At 38.0% G+C, this 25,279-nt stretch overlaps 1 protein-coding gene across 3 annotated transcripts in view; it reads right to left on the bottom strand.

The window, feature by feature from the left end:
• babam2 (BRISC and BRCA1 A complex member 2) overlaps positions 1 to 25,279 on the bottom strand; it is a 63,726-nt gene that overhangs the window by 27,926 nt on the left and 10,521 nt on the right. The window contains exons 1-6 of one of the 3 annotated variants that reach the window (XM_057058141.1): positions 25,088 to 25,215; positions 24,194 to 24,343; positions 22,315 to 22,391; positions 20,914 to 21,008; positions 10,539 to 10,733; positions 9,195 to 9,269 (exon numbers count right to left, since the gene is read on the bottom strand). In XM_057058141.1, the coding sequence (XP_056914121.1) occupies positions 9,195 to 9,269; positions 10,539 to 10,733; positions 20,914 to 21,008; positions 22,315 to 22,391; positions 24,194 to 24,330 (579 nt within the window). In that variant the 5' untranslated portion in view covers positions 24,331 to 24,343; positions 25,088 to 25,215. Of the gene's footprint in view, positions 1 to 9,194; positions 9,270 to 10,538; positions 10,734 to 20,913; positions 21,009 to 22,314; positions 22,392 to 24,193; positions 24,344 to 24,973; positions 25,216 to 25,279 lie in introns of those variants that run through there. The other 2 variants (XM_057058143.1, XM_057058140.1) reach the window with 2 other exon arrangements.

The raw sequence follows: 25,279 nt of genomic DNA, 5'->3' as shown, positions 1-25,279 counted from the left end.
AGCTGTACTAGGGAAGAGAACGCAAAGAGAATTTGAAAATGTCACAGTGCCTTTTCCATTGTTGATTACCACCTCATCATGTGGGGAGAATCTGGTGCCACTAGTCATGTGTCACACTTAAGGAGGATGTAGATTGGCTGATGCCGTCACTCCAGGCCATAACCTTTGTGACAACCAAGCTGTCAATGTGGTGTAATGGTTGCGGTGTGATGGCTCAAAAGACTGAACACATAAGGAAAACAGCTGAACCTTACAGCATTTACACTTTTTGTTGACTGCTGTATTAAACGGTTTAAGTAAAATATACTTAATATACAAAAAATTTAAAAGGAGTTTGATTAACAACCTCAACTTAATCAGACATCTATGCAGCACTTACTAGACGCAAAAGCAGTTCAAATTGTGGTCAAATTGTCAAAGATTTACTTGATTATTGTTTCAAAAACATGCCAACATCATTACTACCAATTAAGGTGGTTTCTGTATTGTCCCAGAAAGAATTGCAGAGTATGAGCAGTAAAAACAATAAAACCAGCCAATCACCAGAATCCACAACCCAAAATAACACACACTCGAGGAAAAAAGCAATACAGTGCCAACAGGAAAAAAATCAAAGGCCTGACAAATTGAAAAGATGTTGGCAGCTAAACATTAAAATAACATATGCATAACAAATGTACTCCAAAAAGATGGAAATGAAGAAAGAAGATGATGGCATCAGGTAAAATACAGTCTGTCGGAGTGTGTTTTCAGTAGTTACTACTTAAAGATGTCCTTTGAAACATTCTGCTCTGATGGAAACTGTATGGTCTCCTTTAGATTTGGGCATCCAGAGACAGGAGGGCACCTCTGCACATTGTATGAAAATGTGGGGGATCTACTGGTTGTGGACTTGCATTTTGAATTGGATAATTTTCCAACAAGTAACATGATTAGTTCCACATACAATGAATCAAAGTAAACCCTAAACACAGTATTATTTGTTGACATGCAAGTACACAGGTGTTTTTTGTCCCATGTCTTTTATATTACCACGCCATACTGTTCGTGCATGTGCTTTCTTTTTCCATTAAAAGACCCCCTTTAATTTTCTCATTGTTGGAATTTCACTCTAAAGGCTAAACGAGTCAAATGCAGATGTTTAAGCACCTGGCAGTTATTAAAGAACATCTTTGAACACTGAACAACGGTACATTCTCTGTGAAAAGCAAAAGCTAATTTTTGATCTCCAACAATCAGTTGCACGTTTTACTTATGACTCACATTGTGCATGTCATGTCGTATAACACTAATCATTGGTGTGCTATAGGTCTGACATGCAACACAACAGTCGCAAGTGGCTCCTAATGTGCTCAAGAGCCAGAGGAGATTGTCCCTTTGTGGGTTGCTCTTATGGCGCCAGCACAGGGAGTGGGAGAAAACTATTCCCTGCACGAGAAACAGTGTTGCTTGTGCATTCATTTAAACCCTCATATAAGCATGGCAGTCAGTGCCTGGCTTAGTTAATAGTTTTCACCTTGTTACTATTTTCATACCATCCCTGAATTAGCAATATCACACATAATTTAGACCAGGTTGTTCAAATTATTTCTGTAATTACATTCAGCAATCTGGCCTATTACATATTAAGATCAACAAACCAGCAGTGTGGGTGCTCAGAAAATGCACGGCACTGATACATGGCTCTCTGTTGAACACAAGTCTAATATGTAATATAAGTTGAATATGTACGTATTTTTCAAATATGTTTCTAGCTGAAAAATGCTGGCATACTCACCAGGACACTACAATAAAAGGAGCCACAAAATATGGCCTCAAACACAACAGATCTCCCGTGTTTAGTGACTTTTAGCCGCGTGCTAAAACAGACGTGACAGACAGACATATGTGCAGCTAGAAACTTATCAATCTAGCCCTGTAGTCAACTTAAGAGTAGAATTTCCCTTCCATCCTTCCTTGCTACATATTAAAATATCATAGGTGTAAACATCATGTAATACTGTAATTTTAATGAATTAACTACTTTTAATAATAATCAAATAAATAGGGACTGGCCAGAAAATGTACGTTTAGGTCACGATAAACAGCTTGTGAGAACAATCTGTGGGATCTGTTAGTGTTACATGACACCCTCCAAGCAAGCATTGATGTAAGACTTGAAAATAACAGTAACAGTAGGATGCAGTGAGCCACTGCATCCTTCTCTTTTGCAATGATATCCAACCTCTTGCAACACAGGAGTTTCAGTTTACTGTGTCAGCAAATTCACAGGAGGTGTGTGCATTTCCTGCTACAAGTGTGTGATAAAGGAGGTGAAGCAAGCCATATTTGGTATCATTTGTCAGGCAAACAGTTAAAACAATTAACTAATGAGAACCCAAAGAGTTAAAAATTGATACATAGATAATATCATTACCAGTCATTGGAAGAAATCAACACTTTCAGCTGTCATTTCTTGTTTCTGTTTTATAGCTGTTAATGTGTGACATTTAAATTTATCTTCAAGGGCATAAGCTATAACACCAGCTACCATTTAAAAGGCACATAATTGTTTATCTGCGTGGAAGCAGTGGCTGGCCTTTTCAGATTTCAGTGGTACACTACATTAGTGAAGCCCAAACTGGCAATTACAGTGTCTTTTGGGCAACTTTCTTTCATGCTAAATGTCATGTCTCACTGCAATACAGACATTCAATCACTCAGTAGTGAAACTTTTAGAAAGCACTGTTTTTAATTAATGTATTGAACTCATGACTGAGCTCAGGTTTTATATTTTCAACACTTATTAACAAATAAATGTATGACTTGAAAGAGATGTTAATATATAATATATAGTACTGCGTGCAGATAATATGAAGCACTTCTACTAAAGTGTAGACAGAATATTATCTCTGAAAATGGGTAGCAAATTTAAGAAATAGTACAACCATTTCTTTATTCACATGTCTTTCTTTGTTTAGCTTTTGTCACAAAGGACTAGTATTAAAACAATTAACATGTGAAGGATTGAGTTTGGATACGGATGCAGACAGAAGGTCTAGGGTTGATTAAGTTTGGCAATTGGAGCTATCAAATTAAGTTCTGAGGAAAGAAAATGAATATTAAATCTGAGAAATGATAAATAGAATGATCTACTAAGATTTATGCTGTCTTACATTCATGGTGCAGATGCAGGTAGTAAAAATAAAATGGCTGTTATTCCTAAATGATAATTGCCATATTTCTTTAATCCTCTCAGATTAACAAAATTTGCACTTAAATCATATCTTGACAGTATCACTAAAAAATCATTACAATGCAACAAGTCACTAATAAAACATATATATTGTTAATGTTACAAAGTTTTATTATAACCCATAGACCTGCAGAGGCGACACAAAAACAAAGAAGGGACAGGACAGCTGAAGCCAAGGCAGAATACTCTGGGTATTATGGGAGGAACCTGCAATTATTTTATAGCCCTTAAGATTCCTGAGCTCTTAGTCACTGTTTACCATGCAAGGGCATGGCACAACCACAAATTACGACCAGTTTGCTTGGCACCCAATGCTCAACAGTCAAAAATGGGCAGGACTTTCTTTCAACAGACAAACCAGGAAGAAAAAGTGGGTAAAAAAAATAGGTAATGGACAGTCCAATCCTTTGTGGCTGACAATATTCCTTTAAAACGGAATGACAATAACTCAATGTCTGTTTATATGCAGTGACCTCAGTGTTGTTTACCAGGTCTGTGCAGAACATTGTGAAAGAGTCATCATGTGATGCAGAAAGCTGAGCTTAGCCACGACTTCTCCATCAGCTTAACTCACTGAGAGGAAGATGTGAACTGGGCAGAGAACTGCAATGATACCCCTTTTAGGCAGTTGAGTAAGGGCAACAATTATGTAGCAATGGAGACGGTAAGGTTATTTCAAGGTGTTAAATTCCATCAATAACTATTTGACACATTCCTATGTTGTTTCATCAGCCCAAAATAGCAAAGTATTTGGAACAAAACAGCACTTATTACTTAGAAGACCTTGGCAAAAATGATACAATTTTGCCATTGAATTATGATGCTGTTTCCTTGAAGCAAGTTATACTTTATATATTTCATTTAAAGAAAGCACAAGCATTGAGAGCACGCATGCATTGCATTCCAGAACAAACTGACTGAGACCGTCACCTGACCGGACTGAATAAGAGTAGAGGTCAGAACAAAACAATGATAAAAATTTGTAGGAGGAAATTAAAGATATATGGGCAGGAGTAGGACTAAACCAGGAAGATGGGATGTTGACATCAATTATACTGTACTTAAAATTGTGCATGTACAGACTGTGACAGAGACAGACTGTATCTACTACAGCATTGTGCTGATAACCTAAGTAAACAAGTCCCAAAGTTCTTTACTAGTCAAAGCTTTATTAGAGAAGGTATATAGGAGATTTGAAGTTGAATTGGAAGATGGCTTTTATGTAATGTGACAAAAAATGAGCTATTTGTCCATCTGAGTAGACAGTACATTCACCACCACTGTGGTAATGCTTCACAGCAGCATGATCCACAAGGCTCTTGAGAGCAGAAGAGAATGCATAAAAAAATCCTGGAGGATATTTCAAGTCAGACTGCAGGAAAACTTGGGAGATGATTAATTTTCCAGCAAGACAAGAACCAGAAAAACACAACACATTAAATGTTCTGGAAGGGCCACATTAAAGCTAATGTGAATTTTTCACTGGACTTTAAGAGTTGTTCGCCCCCTATCCCAGAGCAACCTGATAAACCCTGGGGTACTCTGGATATACCGGCAGCATTGAGATATGTACATCTATGAACGGGCCTTTGATTGCACCTAAGAAGCATCGGAGGGGGTGAATTGACAGAAAAGCCTTAAAAAGTCAAAGTCAGATACATTGACCATGATTTCAATTATAAAAGCAACAAAAGGGAACATCCTAGCAGGGTGAATGCTCTTTATAGGCATTGGAGCTAGGATTTTTATAAAGGTTTGAGGTAATGTTCTCTAAGATTCAAATGTGAATATGAGATATGTTAATATTTCAAAGATTCAACACTATACATAAATGTGCAATATATGAGTAACTGCAAACTGTTGGAGATAAATATGGAACGTGTGCTAAACTTTAAAAATAATAAAAGACAGAATATTAGAAGGAATTACTGAAATAAATCAAGTCAGTGATGCTGGAAACACAAACGAAAAGACGAATGAAAGCCCAAGGCTCTGCTTCAACCAGACCATCGACTCTCAGCTGCTGCCTGTGAAGCTTCAAAGGTTAAAGAGTGTGTGGGTGTGTGTGTGCATGTGTCCTTATGTGTGTACCAAAAATAATTAGAGTACAAATAATTAGATACAAGTGCTCTTGTTTAACCATGCACAGCTTCCAGTGACAAAACAGTGCTACAAGAATGCCCCAGGCTCAATGCAACCATCCCTCAAGCAATTTTTAAAGGAAACTAAATTGCCCTGAGGGAGAGAGATTACCAGAGTTACCCAGTGTTACAGGGTTTTGAACTAAAAACCATGTCAACATAAATAAAAATCTTCTAATTTTGAAGATTTCAGTACCAGGCTGTTAACCAGTCATTCAAAATCAGTATACTATCAGTATACGAGAGTAATATAATCTCATGTCAGACCTAATATTTTATTTCTTACATTTTATTCACTGGTTTTTCAGCACTATTTTTTTTAAATTTTTTTAAACAAAGTACAATAGAGTTCCCCTGACACAAGTTAAGACATATAGCTGGGGAGCAACATCTGATTTTTTTGGGTTTTAAGCAGAAACTTTCTATGAACTAATGAAAAAGATTTTATTGTTTTAGTTGATCGTTCAACATATATGGTTGTAGTTACATTGTGAGAGCTTTTGGATTTTTTAAAACTATTATTAATACTATACAAATACAGTATGATGCAGTGATTGTCAGGTAATAAAACATTTTTTTCCTTAAAAAGCCCTTGGAATCAATGACAACACAACAAACACTTGCATAGCCACATCGCGCTATGGAGGGCTGGTGACATGGGTCAATGCTTGTGGGAGAAACAAAGCTCAAGTGAAGCGAGAGGAGAAGCCTCAGTCACGAATGTGGCATCACTCCATGAAAATTAGTGGAGACGTTTAGCGGCAACTCGCTGCTGTGTATACATGGACTGTACACAGTGAAGACGGATGGACGGACAAACTGCCTGGTGAGATGTCAAGGGACATATTTTTGTGAAAAGGTCACTCTTTAGAACTGTACAAAATATTAAGTTGGGCTTTGCATTTAGGAGGGAGTAAGTGGAAAACCACATGTTCCACTTGGTGTCTAGCAGGTTTCACAACGTACACAAAAGTCTGTACTGTATTAAAAATGTAAACAGCATTTGTATCTTGAACAACAACAACAAAAAAAGATCTGCTAGAGTATGCTTAGAAAGGTGAAAAGTCAGTGGGACATGAGAGGGCAGGAGTAAGTGCAAGTTAAAATGGGTGATAACCCAGAGGTCAAAGTAGGATTGAAGGTCGGGAAACTCAAACAGAAGCCCAGAGGACCATGTGCCATTTAAAAGTGGAGGAAAATGCCAAAATGAATCTGTGTGCATCGGATTTCAACTCTGCTCGAAATTCTTCCAACTCTTTCGATTAGCCTGTGACAGCCTGCCTCTTAATAAGAATCATAAATAAATAAGGAAAATAAAACAAAAAGGAATAAAACTGCCACCTGAGGGAGGGCAGTCCACGCAGGAAGGTAAACATGTCCACTGTGGTGAGCTCAACCCATGTAGATGTGTTGCTGCAGGTAGCGGTCGTCCTCCATGGCACTGCGCCCACCAGCCATATCTCTACATTTTACAGCAGTGTACGCTTGTCTATGTCTGAACAGATTTACACTTCAGTGCCTAAGCAGCCATCCTCCAGCAAGGACAACCACGGATTTGATGAGGTAGTGGAATTCAAATCAGGGTGAAAGTCTGACCTCTACCTAGAGTACCTGGCTGATGGCTAATGGTTTATTTTATTGGAGGGGGGGACAAAAATCACCTGTTGATTTTTTTTTTTTCTAAATTCAGATGTTTGACAGGACAGAAATTGCTTCACTCTATTCCATAAGGGCAATACAAGTGATATTGTCAATCACTTATAACCGTACAAGTCAAATATTAATGATCACTGTTCTTTAAATCTACCACCATTTACTCTAAATGGCTGAAAATTAAAACAATCGAAGTAAAATAGTGAAACTGTTTTTGAGGTTGAATTAAAATTTTCCCTCAGACCTTCAGACAGCGCACGTAAACCATAGTATAAATACCATTGTTCCAAGTTGAACAGAACATGAAAGTTGACTAAGACATGCGTGACACCATTGGGGCAGCACCTTTACATTAAACACATTTTTTACTTTTAAAGATGTCGCCATTTTATTTGGATATGTCGCAATAACTAAAAGTGTCAAAAAAGGCAATTGTTAAAGCTCTCCCATCTTTTCACAACCCCCCGCCCCCCCACCCCCATAATTCCCCGAACAACAATTTGCGTAGTTTCAACTGCAGTGTCATAACCATTTGAAAAAACATGTACCACATTTTGGCAACATTATCATTATATTCTTTCAACCACAAAACTTAAACTAGAAAAAAGCACTTGGAGAGCAGAGACCTCTGCAAAGCAGGTAATTTCCCCAGACATTGTGATTTACACCCTTAGTATAGAATATACTCCATATAGGCAGCAGTAACACAAGTTTGCTTAACATAGTAGGTTGCTTTATGAAGAGCAAAATTCTTCCAGAATTCAGAGCATCACCAAAATGTAATCTTACTAGTCCCATTATTAACATTTCAAGAAACTTTCATTAAAATCCATCCATTTTGCAGACAGACAGAAAGATGCGAAACCTCCTTGAACGAGGTCAAAAGTAACTAAAATAGTTTAGAATGATTGAAGCTTTGACCCCCCAAAAAGGACATTAACATTGACACAACTAATATAAGCTGTCAAATTTTGTGATCATCAAGTTTGATGTATAGTAGATCTGTATTCCTTGATTCCAGGTTATGAGCTTCAGATATTCTGTCCTTTGTGATGTGTAGGTAGACAAGGTGTGGGTGGATGTTTATTACTTTCCTTGCAAGTCAATACTTTTTCTTAGTCTTCAAGAGCTCCTGTGGTGATACTATGTATACCCCAGGTTTCAGTACAAGGATGTGTGCATATTAAAAGAAGGACAATTCAAGGTTCTGTTTGAAATTTTAAAGAACAAACAAAAAGAGAGCAGACATCATTTTGGGGTTTGTTATCATTTCTGAGTTTGTGAGATTGTGTCATTTTTCCCCCCACGTGTATAGACTATTTTTTTTTTTTAAAAAGATAAATTTTATCAGTAATAAACTTCAATGGAATGTTTCTGCAATGCTGTGCAGATGTTCTTCAAAGAACATTTTTTTGGATTACGGTAGTTATTCCATATTTAGCTTAAAATAAGCAAATTACTGAACCTACCTACATTGCTGATAGATCTATCCCACACATTCAAAAAAATGCATAAATGAATAAAGCATTGTACTTTTCTGGCTTTTATCTGTGCAGTAGCATGCTGGAAACTCCATTCTTGATCATTTGTATTTCTCTGTAAGGATGACTTGGTATGTTTCTAACATTTCCTTGCTAAATTTAACATAATACTGTATTTGTATGCTTCAGGTGATTAAAAAGCAGTTACAACGAACAAGATGACAATTTATCTTTTAAGAGCTTGCAATGTAGGAATGTAAATAAGAGTTATTTGGCATGGGTATGCTTATCATGCAAAGACTGAGAGGGATGTGGGGTACAACAATGAGCAAGAAGAAGAGAGGGAGGTCGAGAGACTGAGAGAGACAGTGAGAGAGACTGAGAGAGAGACAGAGAGGTCTAGGCTAAGCTGCCTCCAGTCAGTATGCAGCTCAGAGCAGATCGAGAGTGACGGCTTGCTGATTAGTCAACTCTCAGCCCCCAAGAATAAGTATACATACATTCTTTCTCTCATGCACTCACGCACACACACGCACGCACACACGCACACAGACACACACACACACACCTGCTGTTATCACTGCCAATATAAAAACCATGTGCACATGTGTAAACAAATGTTTCGGAGACTATCTCAGACAAAATGTTTAGTTCATGCAGAACATCCGTCGGGTGGGAAATTACCTTAAGGAGGTAGACTGGAATGTTGCTGAAGTCTACTGGGAGTTTGAGAAGGAAACGTGCTGAAAACTCTCCCGTCTGGAAGGAAGCAAACAAAGGGAAAACCACAGGTAGCATTAAATATTAACCAATCATATCTATTTATCCATGATTTCATGCATTTTGATATACATATCTATATATGTAAATCCTGATTGTCTCATTCTTTCAAAAATATTAAAAAAGAATTAGAAACACCCACAACATGCGCGCACACACCCATACACCACACACACACACCCATACACCCACACACACACACATCCTCTTACTTCAATCTTTGCGAGGACTTTCAGACATGATGCACTCCCCAGCTCTTTACCCCCTTTCCCAGCTGACACCCCCTCCTTCAAAAAATGTCTTCACTTGTTAGTAGAATGCAGATTTTGTATTTTTTCTTAATATTGTATGAAAGTACCTTCAATCATGGAAAAATAATCTTAGTAGGTAACAACTTAACACTCTGAATGACGATATAACTGCTGGATATACAGTACCTGAAGGCCTCTTGTCCCGGTCAGACATTCAAATCTCCACAAATGAAGCCCATTTACTCACCTTATATTATATCAATCCCAATGTGTTCCAATTTATTAATATTATTGTAGCAACCTTTGCATCTTACAAACTTACAATGCCAATAATGCAGGTTGTTAGTCATTCTATTTTGAACATGGTACTTGCACTAACAGTGATTTTATTTTTTGTTTGTTTTGGTGCACCTCTTGAACATGTTATTTTTTTGTTAAAGATTTCCTTAAATTTTAAGACGAAGATGACACTATTGGTAATTTTTGCCTTTGAACTACTTACTCTGACGTGTTGGTTTTGTTCACTGATCGAGACTTGATTTGACTTTGCCGGCTCCACAATATTCTACCACAGCAAATTCTGTTCTGCTTCTTATCTCTAATTGGGTAGCCACACCCCCCTTTTGTTGATTATTTTTATTCACTTTAGATCATGTATGACCACAAAACAACTCAGGCATTGATGCATGTGTGATTTAATCCTTTAAGGTCTTCTCAGCTCTCTGCTTTGTCTACCTTCGCTAAACCAGCCTACTATGCTCCAGTGACTGGGGTGTACAAAAATTCATTTATGTCTCACTTACCAGCATTAATTTTAGGGAAGAATAGAGTATCTGACTATATATTTCAGAGATTGTTGTTGTTAATTAACTGTAGAAACAGGCCAATCAGTTACAAGAAAGGAGACTTCATTTTTGGTGACCTGTGCAACACATAAAAATCCAGAAATTTTGCAATCACCAGAATTGCTGTCAAAATGTCACAGTCACTCACTTACCCAGCTGTTTTTCTTTCCAGCATAAATTTCCATGTTGCGGCCATAACTTGGATCTTCCAGCAAGCTGTCATATTCGAAGAGCAACCTGGAGCTCTCGCGCAGACGTTCACACTGGTAGTTATGGTACTGCTGGAGAAGTTCCTTCACGAGCTGCAGCAAACATTCCGAGTTTCCAGCATCCCACTGGGCGAGGTGCTGAGAAAATCACCAGAGGCCATAAGACATTGAAAATCTTGCATTGTTTCAAAGTTTCCAATAATACACAACTAGTTTCAGAATTAACTGATAGCAAATATTTAATAAGACATTGGAGACATGTTCTAATTGCTTAAACACAGTTTGATCACAAATAAATGCACACTATGTACAGTATAGCATGTTGGATATTTACGTGTTTCTTTACATTTTTTACACAAATATCTTTAAATGGATCCCGCAGAGCTCTGATTTCTGATGCTAATTTGATTAGTTTTAGGAGCGGTTCATAATCAATAAATTATACTCGCCTAGCCACATAAATCTATAATCCTGTAAACACAGATTCAATCTATCAGAAAAGCAGGAAATGATTGTGCATAAGGATGTCCTGTCATCAGAGAGTACTTTAAACCAATGTGGAAAAGTACTGAGCTTGTCCTCTTTCATTTTCCCAGTTCATTTAGTAGAACAGATATATATTAACAGGAAATGTATGTGCTCGCTTGCCTAGGGTGCACACAGACTCTGGCTTAAGTTCAATTCGCACACAAAACCTTTTAACCAAGACGCCAAACATTCTAATTCACAGAATGAGACTACTGACAACAACCAGCCACAGGGGAGGCAATAGAGCTGATCCTGTCCATGGGTGCATCTGGAGCAAAAAAGTCCAAATGAATGCAAACATCACATCACAGGCCATAAAAAAACTGTATTGAGATGACAATAAAAGACTATCAAGCACCTAAAATGTATTATAACATCAAGAAAATCTAACTTCAATATTGACTTCATTTACATTGAATGTCAAGATGACAACACTTATGATAAATTTAACTGTAATATAAGTCATCCAGTAGCTTTGGAGTATGACATACTGGTAGTCCTGGCCCTGACCCCTGACAGATAAAAGTGAGTCCTTTCTTACATTTTTCCAAAGATAAATTGTGCAAGCACAGCTAAAGGAGGATTTGCGGTATACTGTGTCATATTTGTTCAGTAATTTGTTTTGTTTGGTGATGTGCACTGCATAGCAGAGGGGATTAATACCACAGGTGGTTAGCACAGTACTTTTAATACCTATTACAATACGGCATCAGAAGTAGGGTGTCTGACTTGACTTAGCTTGTCTCCATAACTGTCTGTCTGGCAGCCTATATTAGCCCATTGGAACAGGCTTCAATTGTTTAAATGCTTACCCCTCCCTAGTATGGGAGAAGCAGTGGGTGCATGGCAAGGGCAGGCTAAACAGAGACAGTGACCTCATCATTCCTGAGCCACCAGTGGTTACCAGCAATGCCGGGATTCCCGAAACAAGAAGGCACTTTAGACAAGGATGGGCATTGTCCAAAACAGGGAGTCAGTGCTTCAGGGCAGGAGCGAAACCAAAGAGAGACTGAGAAAAGTGCTGTGTCAGGACTGTGACACAAAATATCAGTGAAACTCCACTGAGGAGGAGGAGGAGGAGGAGGAGGAGGAGGTGCAGGGATAAGGCGTAGGGGAGGGGCAGAAGAAAAGCTAAAGAGCTTTGGCAAGTAGGCCAAGGCCATTGAAGACATACTTTAATTTTGATTTAACTACTGATGCATTGTGCACCTGAAATTGTAAAGGAAAACAATGAGTAAGGTGGAGCTAAAGTGTTAAATGGGTGTATTTCAATATAACTGTAAAAACACACACCCATAAAGAAGAAGAATGGATTACCACTACCTGAAACTACAATAAAACACACTAGAGCCTTGGGATTCTGAAAATCACCAGCAGTTATAACATTTATATATGCCAGCATAGCATTAAATTCATAGATCAAAATTAACAAATTAACATAGAATACAATAATGATGGCTGAGGTGAGACCCCTACTGTTAATAGATTATCGCAATACCTCCCTCACGTAGGCTACATCTTGGAGGAGCAAAAGTTTAAAAATGCTGAAATTTGACTTGTGTTTGTATGTGCATGAGAGAGGCAGAGACATAGCAAGATAAATAGAGATTGGATCTATCAAATAAAATGACATTTATGAGACATTTGTGAACAGTAGTCTCATTTTTTCCTGTATGTGGTCCATAACAACATACTGGAATAGTTTGGTTTACACTGAAGCAAACATGAGTTAAGGTAAGGCAGTTTTTGGGCACTATCATCAGAGTAATACAAAGAGAAGTGAAAAGCACTGATCCAAAAAAGCAATAACCATGTGTTGAAATGTGTGTATGTGGAGGAATGTGCATCTGCAGAGAATCTCCCCTGAATTGATTTTATACGCTCTGATGAAGGCTATAGATGCCAAAATAAATCTATGTGGGTTTTTTTTCAAATAAGATAAGCCCTCAAGAAAATGTAGACATTGGAAAGATGAACACCAAAAGATACCACAGTTAAAAGGAGGCTATTTCAGTAGGCAACATGTGCATTTAGCAATATTATAAGTAGGAAAAACACAGTATATTAATGAATAGAACCACTTGATCTATAGTTCATTCTCTACAGAACAAAATATTTCTTAGGGCTTTAACCACAGGGGGTAGATATCATAATCTTGAACAATATTCCCTGTTGAATCTGGATTTTATAATCCAATTTTTGGTCACAACACACAAGCTAAACCTGTGTCAGATGATTAAGGCTAAATTTGGCTTAAGATAAAAAACACGATCTCTGAAAGGGAGCCTGGTGTTTTTTTTTCTTTTTACTTATAGTAAAAATATTTGTAGGTGAATCCGTTTCTAATCATATTAGCCAAGGTTCTATTTGGAAATAAGTACACGACACTTTCGTACTGTTGTACGAATGTGACAGTGCACAACCTTCGCACTCCATAGTTGCTCGGAATTTTGTGACTTTAATAAACACGGGAATTTTAATGGAAAATGTTGTCTTATTACTATAAGTACTACTACTACAAACTACAAGCACCGACAGTGAAGGTGATTACGTAGTTTAATGCGTGCCCAGTTGTTAGTAAAACCCTCAGACTTCACTCTACGCTTGAATTTTCCTTCATCTTTCCTTCTTTTTTAGTTACACACTAATTGTTTTTAAAGCATGTGTGGATGACTGCAGAGGACCTGTTTCATGGATATGCTCGTCAACTATTACATATTACCAATAACCTCAATTTAAAACCTGCGTTTACATTATTTGCACCATTTCATCCAGATTTAAGCACAGGATTGATTTCCGAAGTCACCATTAAAATCTGTAGCTCTATTTCTTGCTTATTTTCTGCTTACTTCTATTGAAAGTACATGTGATTAATAAACATAATTACCCATCAGGTAGTGTTGCTTAAATCAATACAAAAGGCAAAACTAAAATAGTAGTACACTGAAAATATTCATGTTGTGGCATATGACTGAAAGACATTTCTTTTAAAATGCACATAATCAGGCATCTTCCCAATAATAGACCCAAGTTGACTGAATCAAGTGTTTCTGTGCCATCCGTCTGTACCATCTTCAATCCAACATTTATCTCTCACAGGAGAAAGAGGAACCGGCACCTGAAAATTTAAGATAATTATATAGGCCAAGAGAAGATATTTGTTTTTATGTCTTAAATGTGATTTTTATAGATGCTGGCAACCCAATCCAATAAATCACTGTAGACTTGAAAGTGTGAGGCATTAAAAACTCCCAAGTATTAAATTAATCTCTGTAAGACTCTAATTCAAGTGTGGGCTCACACCCTGTTTCGCCCCCGGAGAATGCCAAGCCTAAGATCATACTAAATTGCTTTTGTCATGTGTTTAAGACACTTGGCATTCTTAGCCCAGTGTGTTTTTCCCCACTGATCCATGCAGTCTGTGTCCAACCAAGCACAACTTGTTGACATGAATAGCATTTTTTCCACTACTTTCAATGTTGACCAAAAATAAGCTTATTACTTGTCAAAGTGGAAACTTTATTTTACAAATAATTGTCGATTACTTCATTTTATATAGTGTAAATATTTGCTACACAAACATTTTCCCCTGTGAAAGAAGCTGCTGTTTGTCTGATAAGACAAAATTATGGTCATCAACACCAAAACACTGCACTGCAAACATGCCATCACCACCTTGAAGCAGGGAGTTAGCGGCACCTCGCTATGGGGATTCTTCTCAGCAGCAGGACCTAGAAGGCCGGTGAAGGTAGAGGGGAACATGAATGCAGAAAAATATCTGTCAGTGTGCAAGAGAACTACAATTTAGAAAAAGATTTCTTTTTCAGCAAGACAACAAATTCAAGCAAACAGCAAAAGCTCCAAAGAAAGGATTCAAAGACAAGTTAAATGTTGTGGATTGGCTAAGTCAAAGCCCAGATGTCGATCCAAGAGCTGTTCCTGCCTGATCCCACAGCAACCCGAGACAGCATGAGCAGCTTTGCAAGAAAAGATGCAGGAAACTTGCAGATCTGCCAGCCTGATTTGATCTCCGCAATCACCTCAATTATATTGATTTTAGATATAAGCATAAAAGGGGAAAACATCTAAGGGAAGTGAATACTTTTTAAAGTCATTGTACAGTCTCATAAAGGGTTTGACCTCAACATCAGTCTTTTTTTTCTCCAACTATTGTGGTAAAGTTACTGATCACATACAACTCCCCATGAAAGGCAGTGCCAAACATGTCAGTGAGCCAGTAATAAACTCTAATAAAACTTGGAACATAGTATTCCCTAAATGAGGAAGGAAACAGGAGCAACAGTTGGTACACTATACCCAAGCTGACAGGATTTGGGTTCACAAGCCGCCTGAGGTCCATTGTTACAACAGTAGCAGAGGACAAGCAAAAGCAGCAAATAGGAAGTGCTCACCATTGCACTGCATGGCATTCAGAATTACTACAGGGGTGAAGCAAAGTAGGGAATGTTTCCTCTTCTTTCACTGGAGAATACTTATACTGGCTTTACACCCCTTCTAATCCGAGGAGTTGTCCTAACATCTAAACTACAAAACAATATCTCATTGTACAAGGGAAGAGTTTAAGGGCAACCTTCGTGGCTCTCTCTCTCTCTCTGATCAAAGATGGAAAACCCCTGCTTATAAGTCTCTTTCCAGGTGGGGAAGCAAGACAACAGATAATACAAACACAGAAAGAATGTCTGGAATTTGCAATGTGACTCCACATGGCCTGTCTCCACCAGGCAGTAGAGAAGAAAATAAATGTAAACAGGTTTTTGTGCTTTCTGCTGGGACCACTGAGGCCTAACTTGAGGTCTTGAGCACCTGGGGAACTCCCGAAATGCTTGGTGCCTAAACGCATTACACAGCAAGTCTAGACAAGGAAAATGATGCATTACACATCATGGGGACAGAGGAGCAAATAAATAGTGGAAGTGGACATAACAGTTCCAGTATTTGTTGCTTGCTTATTTTAAAGGAACAGTTAATTACAGACTGATTTTTCCTGCAAACCGATTAGAAATGAAACATCTCTTGCAAATCATTACGCAAAAACACTGCACAAACAAATTACAAAAGCAATAGGATTATAAAAATATGAGGCCTTATAGGCAATATTTGATTTTAATTTGAAAGATTTCTTAATATTGTATCCTGTCTTTTCTAAATGGGGTAACAAAACATAAAAAAAACATGTTTTTTACAGAAATTAACTAACCAGCAGTGCTTACAACTTTCCATCACCCTTAGTCATTTTTCCCAACTACTCATATGCAGACCTTCCCTTTGTGTAAAATTGGGAAACCAGGAAATCTTTCCAAATTCCTCTTTACTGGGCTCACACTCCTCCGCCCAACAGGTCATAAGATTTCCGTTAAAGAGCCAGGAAAAGATTTGCCAACATTCTCACAAACCTTGAGGTTTTAATGCATGATAAGAGTTGAACTAAATGAACTTTCACAACCACAGGATAATAATTTGCAGACTGGTTGTCAGACTCAGCCGTTACCATGTACAGTACATGAGAACCAGCAACAGTCTTCTTATAAAGGCCAGCATCCCATTCTGTTGTATCCTTTCCTTTCCCATCCCAGCCTATCCACTCACTTCTGTCTAGCATCTGTTCTGACACTGAATTTTCTGACTTGGCAGAATAACATTTCTCTGAAGGATTTTACATTGATATTTACAGATTGGTAATATATTGAAAAGATAAAATGGGATTTGAAAAAAAAGGATGTAGACATATAACAAGCATTGGTGCAGTTCAAAAGGTTATAATATTACACAACATTACACAATACTGTGTCTGTGCTGCAAGGCTGTTCTGTTTTGTGATCTTCCTGTAGAAGCAGATTGATCTGTCTGTTAAGGTTACTTGGGTTGAGAACATTTTTTTTTTTAAATGATGCAATTTTTTTCCATCTTGTCGCTGAATTTATGTCCTATTATTGCAGGCATGGTGTGTCTCATGCTTAAGTCACTGCTTCTTAAAGGGAATACAAAAACCTCAACGAGTTACCTCTCTGCTCATCTTTGTCAGGATTAGAGAGCAAAACACGTCGACTGATACAAGCTTTGCTTGGAAAACCATAAAGATCAATAGTATCTAGTATCAAAGTATCTGGCAAAACATGATGGTGAACATAATGTCAACCTGTCAAGAATAGCATTAGGCTCTGATGTCATTTACATAAAGAAAAAGGAAGACAATGAAAGAATAAAAGGCTGTGGTGACAAGACTGATTATGTGCATCATTCTGTTGCTCTGTTCTGTGCACATTACAAGAGGTTCATTCTTCTACTTCCCACCACACAAATCAAAGGTTGAGGGACAACACGAGTCACACATCTTAACAACAGCTCAATCTGGAAAATTAACCTCGTGGCCTAGTGAGAGTAACAACAGCAACAAAAAAACAAAGCAATGAAAAAAAAAGTGAATGATACCTGTGGTGGGTGTAAACAAGAGCTGTGTGTTGCTGAGACATCAAAACCTTTACACAGCACTACCAGAGAACCTGAAATTTGTTTAATGTTCACATCTGCTGGATCACAAAGGCTAAAAAGTGTTTAAACAGGGGCAAAATATGCCCTTCTATGTTATGATATTCTTTACCCAATTGTAATATAATAACAGATATTTACATCAGGAGGTGTCCACCAAACAGCTGTTTATTAAAATGTGTTTTATCTACGTACTAACCATGTTTAACTGGCCTTAAAAGAAATCAAAGGGAATGCAGGGGGAATTTCTGGGAATTTGGTGTTTTAAGAAGTGGGCTGTACTGACTGAAAATGTACAGGAAAAGGAGTGTGTAGGAGAGGCGGATCTTAGACTAGCAGACAAACCATCACAGATTATGAAAACTTGAAGAGCATAACATCATGGTGAATGGAAATAAACAAGTGACAGGTTGCCAAGTGAGCGATGAGCAATACTACCCTCTGCCCCCCCTAGACTCTTTAAACTTTTCCATGATGGGCTATTTAAAACTAGCTCAGCTGAAGAGTGGGGTAGTACCTTAACTCAACAAGGAACTACCTAATGGAATGTTGAACTGCATCAAGGTTAGCTCCCAGGTCAGTTCAGTATACATTACATACTTCTCAACAGCGTAAAAGCATCTTATTTGAGAAAGAGAGAAAAACAATTAAAGAATATGAATTAATTTTTGAATTAATGAATTAATGTAAGTAGATGAAAAAATAGTGCTTGAGATTCCCTAGGACTTCATTTAAAAGCCTAGAGATTTTTCAAAGCATAATGACGAATAGTTAGGCAAGTTAAAAAAAAGTTGTGACATCAGAGTGATCAACGAGATGGATAATTCTGAAGTAAAGCACTCATACATCACACGAGTGGTCAAACCTGTTTCACAGTCATTGCAGGTAACATGTGACACAAGGGAATGTTTGACAGTGTGAGAACAGGAGGAAAATATTCAATGTTCAACACTACCCCTGCTGGTAGGGTTTTGTATTAAGGTGAGAAGAAGAATCCTCATACGAAGGGTCACTTCTGAGCCACTGCAACTTAATGCCACTGTGTGTGTGTGTGTGTGTGTGTGTGTGTGTGTGTGTGTGTGTGTGTGTGTGTGTATGTGTGTGTGTATGTGTGTGTGTGTGTATGTGTAAATAAATAATATAACTGCAAATGGTGATATGATTTGAAAGAAGTATTTGTAATGCAAAATTAACAGTAAAAAGCTAAACTAAAAACCCTGGTCAGTATTTTTGGACAAAAATTAATGGATTATGAGCGTCCACTGATCGTGTTGTAACCATTTATTAAGATGTAGCCTGTGCTATTAACATGGACACACTAGACTCACACCCATGTGAAAGTAGACAGTGCTGATGTAACCAGCTCTTGCAGTTTTATATGAGATGCTACTAACAGATGTTGATTCATGATTCTAAATTAACAGGCAACCGTGATAGTGAATCATGGCCAGAAGATATTTGCAGCTTATCTGCAGTTTGTAGCTTACCATCAAATCAGGTGTCAAGTAACAGTTGGCCTTATGACGGGGCAACAGGGCTAACAAGTATAAGGACATTTTGGAATGTCAAAGTTTCCTCAAACAACTTGAAACATATTTGTAAATTAATTACAGAAAAAAAATATTTAAGAACAATAATTCCTCAGTCTCTTCCACTATACATTACAGTTGGGGTGAAGATGTCATGATCATATGCAGTGCCCTTTTCGAGGGGCTGCATATTCTTTCGAAATAGTTCAGTCCTATTTTTATCAGTCCAAAAAATACTGTTTTAATACTGATGTGCAGGCAATAGACATGTTTCCACTGGTAGACAGGAACTTTACAGGAATTGTTCCTCTCAATTGGTGTTTTGGTCGTGTCTCTACTACACTCGCCTGTCCCAACTGACCTCCCTTGCGACCGTGACATTACCCAGACCAGCCGTGAAAAGCAAGAATCATAACAAAAAACATAGGAATGAGCATAAAAGGAGCTAAAGCGGATGCCTGATTTCTGGTTTTAGTTTCTGTCCGCATGGCAGCTATGAATGAGAGGAGAAGATGTTTTGAAGAAGAATTAGTTGACGGTGATTTCTGGCAGTGTTACGTTCTGCTGCCAATCAGTGCCAAGTAAACCTCAAGACACACGCAGGATTTTTGGGGGGCCCGGCTAAATACCTACGTTGGAGCAGGTTCTCGTTTAGGGTCTGTAAAAGTTCCTGTAAATGGCCCTTTGGGGAAGTTTTGGCAGTGAAGACATGCACCAATGGCCCTGGCCCCATAAAACTACACTGAGGTTCCTGCAGTGGAAATGTGACTAATGTGCTCTATCACAGACTTCAAGTGAGCTAAAAAAGTTCTTTTTAGCAGGCAGTAAGTGTGTTCCTGTCTGAGACAACCGGCTTGTTTATTTTGTTAACGAGACTTCTAAACACAGACATTAGGCCACTCACATGATATCTTCAAATCTTTACCTTCTTTACCTTGTTGTTGAGTCTGTTGTGTTAATGGTGTCATTCTGACTAAGTGTCCACTTCATGGTAGACCAGAAACAGTCCCAAAGTGTCTCCATTTGTAGTTTGTAAGTGTAAACTGGTTAATTTCTTCAAGCTTTCCAATCACTTCACAACCCGTTCCAGCATAAATAAATCAACACTTATTGATTGTAAATCCATTGAAAACTCTTTTGTTGGCAGGGCATCGGCCACCGAAACATATTCTTCTGATGTGGAGCAAATTCAAAATGTTTGACTGGTTTTAACTGGTTAATGTAGCTCAAGTCAACACCTCCAAACTTATTCTCTTTACTAGACTGCCTGTTTGTCAAAACATTGGCCAAATTAGCTTTTTTCCTGACTTATAGGATACATTTTATATGAACGCTAAAAGATTTTATGGTTGCTCTCAAAAAGGCCACGAAAGATCCCTTTTTTCTGCTATTATTCTAAGCACATTATTAATGCAAAACCCAAGAAATTCCAAATGGTCACAGAATTGTTATTTCTACTGTATAAACCAATGCATCTCCCCGGTCCATGATATATATGGATGTAGAATGCAAAGGTATGGCACCCCTCGTCAAGATTTTGTTTTACAGTTATGTGTCCTCACCACCAAATTCCGTGTCAGAAGTTTGGTCCCCCAAACTTTTGCTGTGGGCCCTTTACCATTACGATTATTTTCAAAATGTAGAAAATTAAAAGATGAAAACTACAGAAATCAACTTGTTTTCCATCTGCGGTTTGATGCAAACATAATTAAATACAAATGAGTCGTAAAATTGTCCACAAAAAGGTTACTCACTGGTAGTTCTGAGGGTTCAGGGAGGAATTCAGCATCTTCTCCAAAAATAAAATCTGGTGGCAATTCTGGATACCGTGCATTGAATATAATATCCCCTTGACAAATAAAAAGAGGCAACAGTTATTATTTATACAAACTAATAGACACATGAAAAACACAAAACTGTAAATTATTAAACATGGTAATGTGGATTTATTTTGTACAAAAACCCCTGCAGAGAAACTTCACATAGAGAGGAGTCAAACTGGGAACCTTTTTTCTACAAGGTATATGGGGTGACCACTGTACCACCATGCCACCCACACTTGGAAGAAACTCTTAAGCCAGATTATAAGGCCAAGGGAAGGATTTCCATTTTCCCCATTGTGTTTTTAGATGAAATATGGAAGAAAAAAACATGTTTTTCCACCCACTTTAGTCATTAAAGAACATTTTTAACCTGGAATAAATTATTTAAAGACTAAAGAGGGTGAAAAACATGATTATTTTCCCCATATTTAATCTAAAAACACAATGGGGTAAATGGAAAACCTTCCCTTGTCCTTACAATCTGAACTATTAAATAAGAATCATAAATGGTAGATAAAGGGATATCTACAAAAACAAATTATGGGAAATAGGAAAAGAAAAAAAAGTTGAAGAACATGTTTTTGTGTGGAGAAGGAAAACGGAGGTTTTGTTTGTCCTATTAAGTCATACTCTAGTCTGTTTACATTCTGATTACATTGTCAGCTGAGAGAACTGCTTACGGACGTGGACAAAGCTTTTGCTTTTGAATTTACTTATTCTTATGATGACCTTTCTGTCATAAATATACTGTAGTTGCCTTTATGCTGTATACCTGGATGATGAGGGGCAAATGTGTAAAACTGCTGGTGTGGCATGCTATGCAGATAATTAATATTGCATTTATATTTGAGATATTACTTTCAATGGTGTGGACATATTTCTTTTCACTGCAATAAACAAAAATCAGATAAAATATTCTGACATGTGTGGACAGGCTGCCGCAGTTCCTGTTTTTAGTTTACCAAAACCATTCATTTTGTATCCATTCTTTCCTGAAAAAGATGATAAATCCTTAAATTTTCTAATGGTCCTTTTTAGACAAGATTACATATTCTAAAGTGTAAAAACCTGCCTCATGCCCTTTCATGTGCCAATATTCACAATTCACTGTTACCTTTGCATAAAAATTGTTGTGCAGTATTCCCTACTGACTGTCCTAATGAACTGTCTGATGGAAATTCAGTCATAAATATGCAAGAAAATGAATTGCAACTAGCATTAAAATTGCAAAGAAGAGATGCCTATTGTTCTCAAACCCATTTGCCAAACAGTGACAATTAAGTGAGGATGATGGGATCACATCTCCTGAAATAAAAAAAAGCATCAACCTACATTTAAGAGTTTCTCCAGCATAGGGGATATGAAGTTTAAAGCGATCACAGCAGGGCCCAGGGGTCAGAGATGTGCATCTGTATACATAAAACAACAAATGTGGCAGCTCAATCTTGGCTTAGTTTAAGAGACTTTGACATAAAAAGTATAGAAATTAGTATATATGGTCAATGTAAGATTAACAGATATAGACTTTATTACCATTTCATTTCAATAAAATAGCATTTTTCTCAGTATTAGATAGCATAGTGTCATAGATTATAAAATATTTATTTTGATAATCTTTTAACCTTTATGTGGAGCACAATACCACGTAAAAACATTAATCTACTATCATGAATAACAGTATTTTGTGATGATTTCCCCCTTTTTTTTTTTTAAACCAGCCAACAGTAGCCAACATGTTAAAATGTTATTGAGCAAGTACTTGATTAAAAATTGCTCCCATGACTGCAGGGTCAGCTAATGAATATATATGACTGGTTATTATCCCAATAAATAGGTGGCACCCCATGAGGATGACTGTCCGTGTAAATGTGTGTAAATGCAGTTATGTCATGTAAAGAAATGGCATTATACACTGTTAAAAAAAATTAGAGGAACACTTCGAGAACACATCAGATCTAAAGTGTGTGTGTGGGGGGGGTGATCTTGAATAACTTTCCTGATAAAAAGTAGGTGATGTATTAGTAACAAAATGATGCCACATAATTTGATAGAAATGAAAATAATCACCCCATAGAGGGGGGAAATCAAAGACATGCTAAAAATGAAAGTGAAATAATGATGCAACAGACTGGTCCATTTAGCCAAAATGCCACTGTAGCAACTCAAAATGATTCTCAGTAGTTTATGTGGCCCCCACGTGCTTGTGCGCATGCCTGACAACGTCGGGGCATGCTCCTAATGAGACGACGAATGGTGTCCTGGGGGATCTCCTCCCAGATCTGGACCAGGGCATCACTGAGCTCCTGGACAGTCTGAGGATCAACCTGGCGGCGCCGAATGGACCTAAACATAATGTCCCAGAGGTGTTCTATTGGGTTTAGGTCAGGTGAATGTGGGGGCCAGTCAGTGGTATCAATTCCTTCATCCTCCAGGTCCCACTGCACCAGCGCTAGGTTCTGACAATGGGTCCACGGATTTCATTCCGATACCTAATAGCAGTCAGGGTGCCATTATCTAACCTGTAGAGGTCTGTGCGTCCTTCCAGGGATATGCCTCCCCAGATCATCACTGACCCACCACCAAACCAGTCATGCTGAATGATGTTGCAGGCAGCATAACGTTCTCCACGGCATCTCCAGACCCTTTCACGTCTGTCACATGTGCTCAGGTTGAACCTGTTCTCATCGGTGAAGAGCACAGGGCGCCAGTGGTGTAGTTGCCAATTCTGGTGGTCTATGGCAAATGCCAATCGAGCTCTACGGTGCCAGGCAGTGAGCACAGGGTCCACTACAGGACATCGGAAACAGGCCACCCTCATGGAGCCTGTTTCTGATTGTTTGGTCAGAAATGTCATCCAGGCTCTTGAGACTGTGCTGGGAGACACAGCAAACCTTCTTGCAACAGCACATATTGATGTGCCATCCTGGAGGAGTTGGACTACTTGTGCAACCTCTGTAGCATCCAGGTACAGGTTTTGGGGGCCATCTCATTGTTGCCCCTCTGATGCTCCTGTTGTTGATTTCATTAACAAGAAAGCAGCAGAAACTGATTAACAACCCCCTCTGCTACTTAACTGACCAGATCAGTGTCCCAGAAGTTTGACTGATAGGTTGCTATACTCTGATTAAAAAGTGTTCCTGTAATTTTTTTCAGCAGTGTGTATGTATGTATATATATGTAAAAACAGAATAGGACCAGAAGTCCTCCTTACCCTGTTTTGAGGTCTGTAATACGAAGGCAGTTTGTGGAGTCCAGTCCCACACGGCCATTCCAAACAACGCTACACAGCAATGGTCGCAAACCAGGTGATATCCGGTGCAGCGCAACCTCAGGGGACATATTATTCATTGTATGCAAAGATCTGCAATGAAATATTTACAAGACAATACATTTCATTAATGATAGGGTTAGTATACACAGTTATATGAGAAAATACTTTTATTTCTATTCCTTTTCTTTATGTTTATATCCCTTTCAGAGTCAGAGTAGGGTGCTGGAGCCTATCCCAGCTGAATATGGGTCAACATAGGCTACATCACAAATGAATGGCTGGATCATTGCAGGGCCCTACATGAGGAGATTTGGGGATTCGGTACCTTGCTCAAAGGTACCTCGGTGGCGCTCTGAAGGAAATTAATTTTATTTACACACACAAATATGTTGGCTAAGAAAAATCAAACGAAAATAACCGGTACGAAAATAGAGGTTACATGATAAAGCCATCTGAGGTTTACTAGGTTTTAACAGAGTACAAGTAAATCTGACAACATTGGACATTACATTACAGTAGACCACTGCACATTTAAGCTCCTCCACATTGATATGTCAAGCAGAAAAACACAGCACGAGAACCCGAGTATAGTACAAAGCATAGATTGCAGAAATTCCTCTGTATATACTATTAATGTAAGTCTGTTTCACTCTTTAATGCCAGGATGTTGTTTAGTGTAATGTGAAATAAGATTAATGGAGTAAGCCATTATTAGCGTACCACAAATCTGACGTAAAATTACTGGACAGTTTTCCGTTCCGGTACACACAGCACATATATAATCTTAATAATTATCATCAATTTAATTACAAAATTTAATGACAATCGAAATACCTGAAGCGACAGAATGAGGTAAATACTGAAAAGCAATTTTCTTCACAACTTCCTGGATCGGATGTTTGGGTCCTTTTACCGATCACAAACTTAGCTGTCTATAATAATGCCTGACACGAGGTATGTGTTAGTAATTATTACAACAATATTTTCTTGCTGAAATTTTACTTAAATATCAGAAATTTTACGTCA

The sequence above is a fragment of the Takifugu flavidus genome, chromosome 16, assembly GCF_003711565.1.
Source record: "Takifugu flavidus isolate HTHZ2018 chromosome 16, ASM371156v2, whole genome shotgun sequence".
Lineage (NCBI taxonomy): Eukaryota > Metazoa > Chordata > Actinopteri > Tetraodontiformes > Tetraodontidae > Takifugu > Takifugu flavidus.
This window is presented reverse-complemented; position numbering and strand designations above follow the sequence as displayed.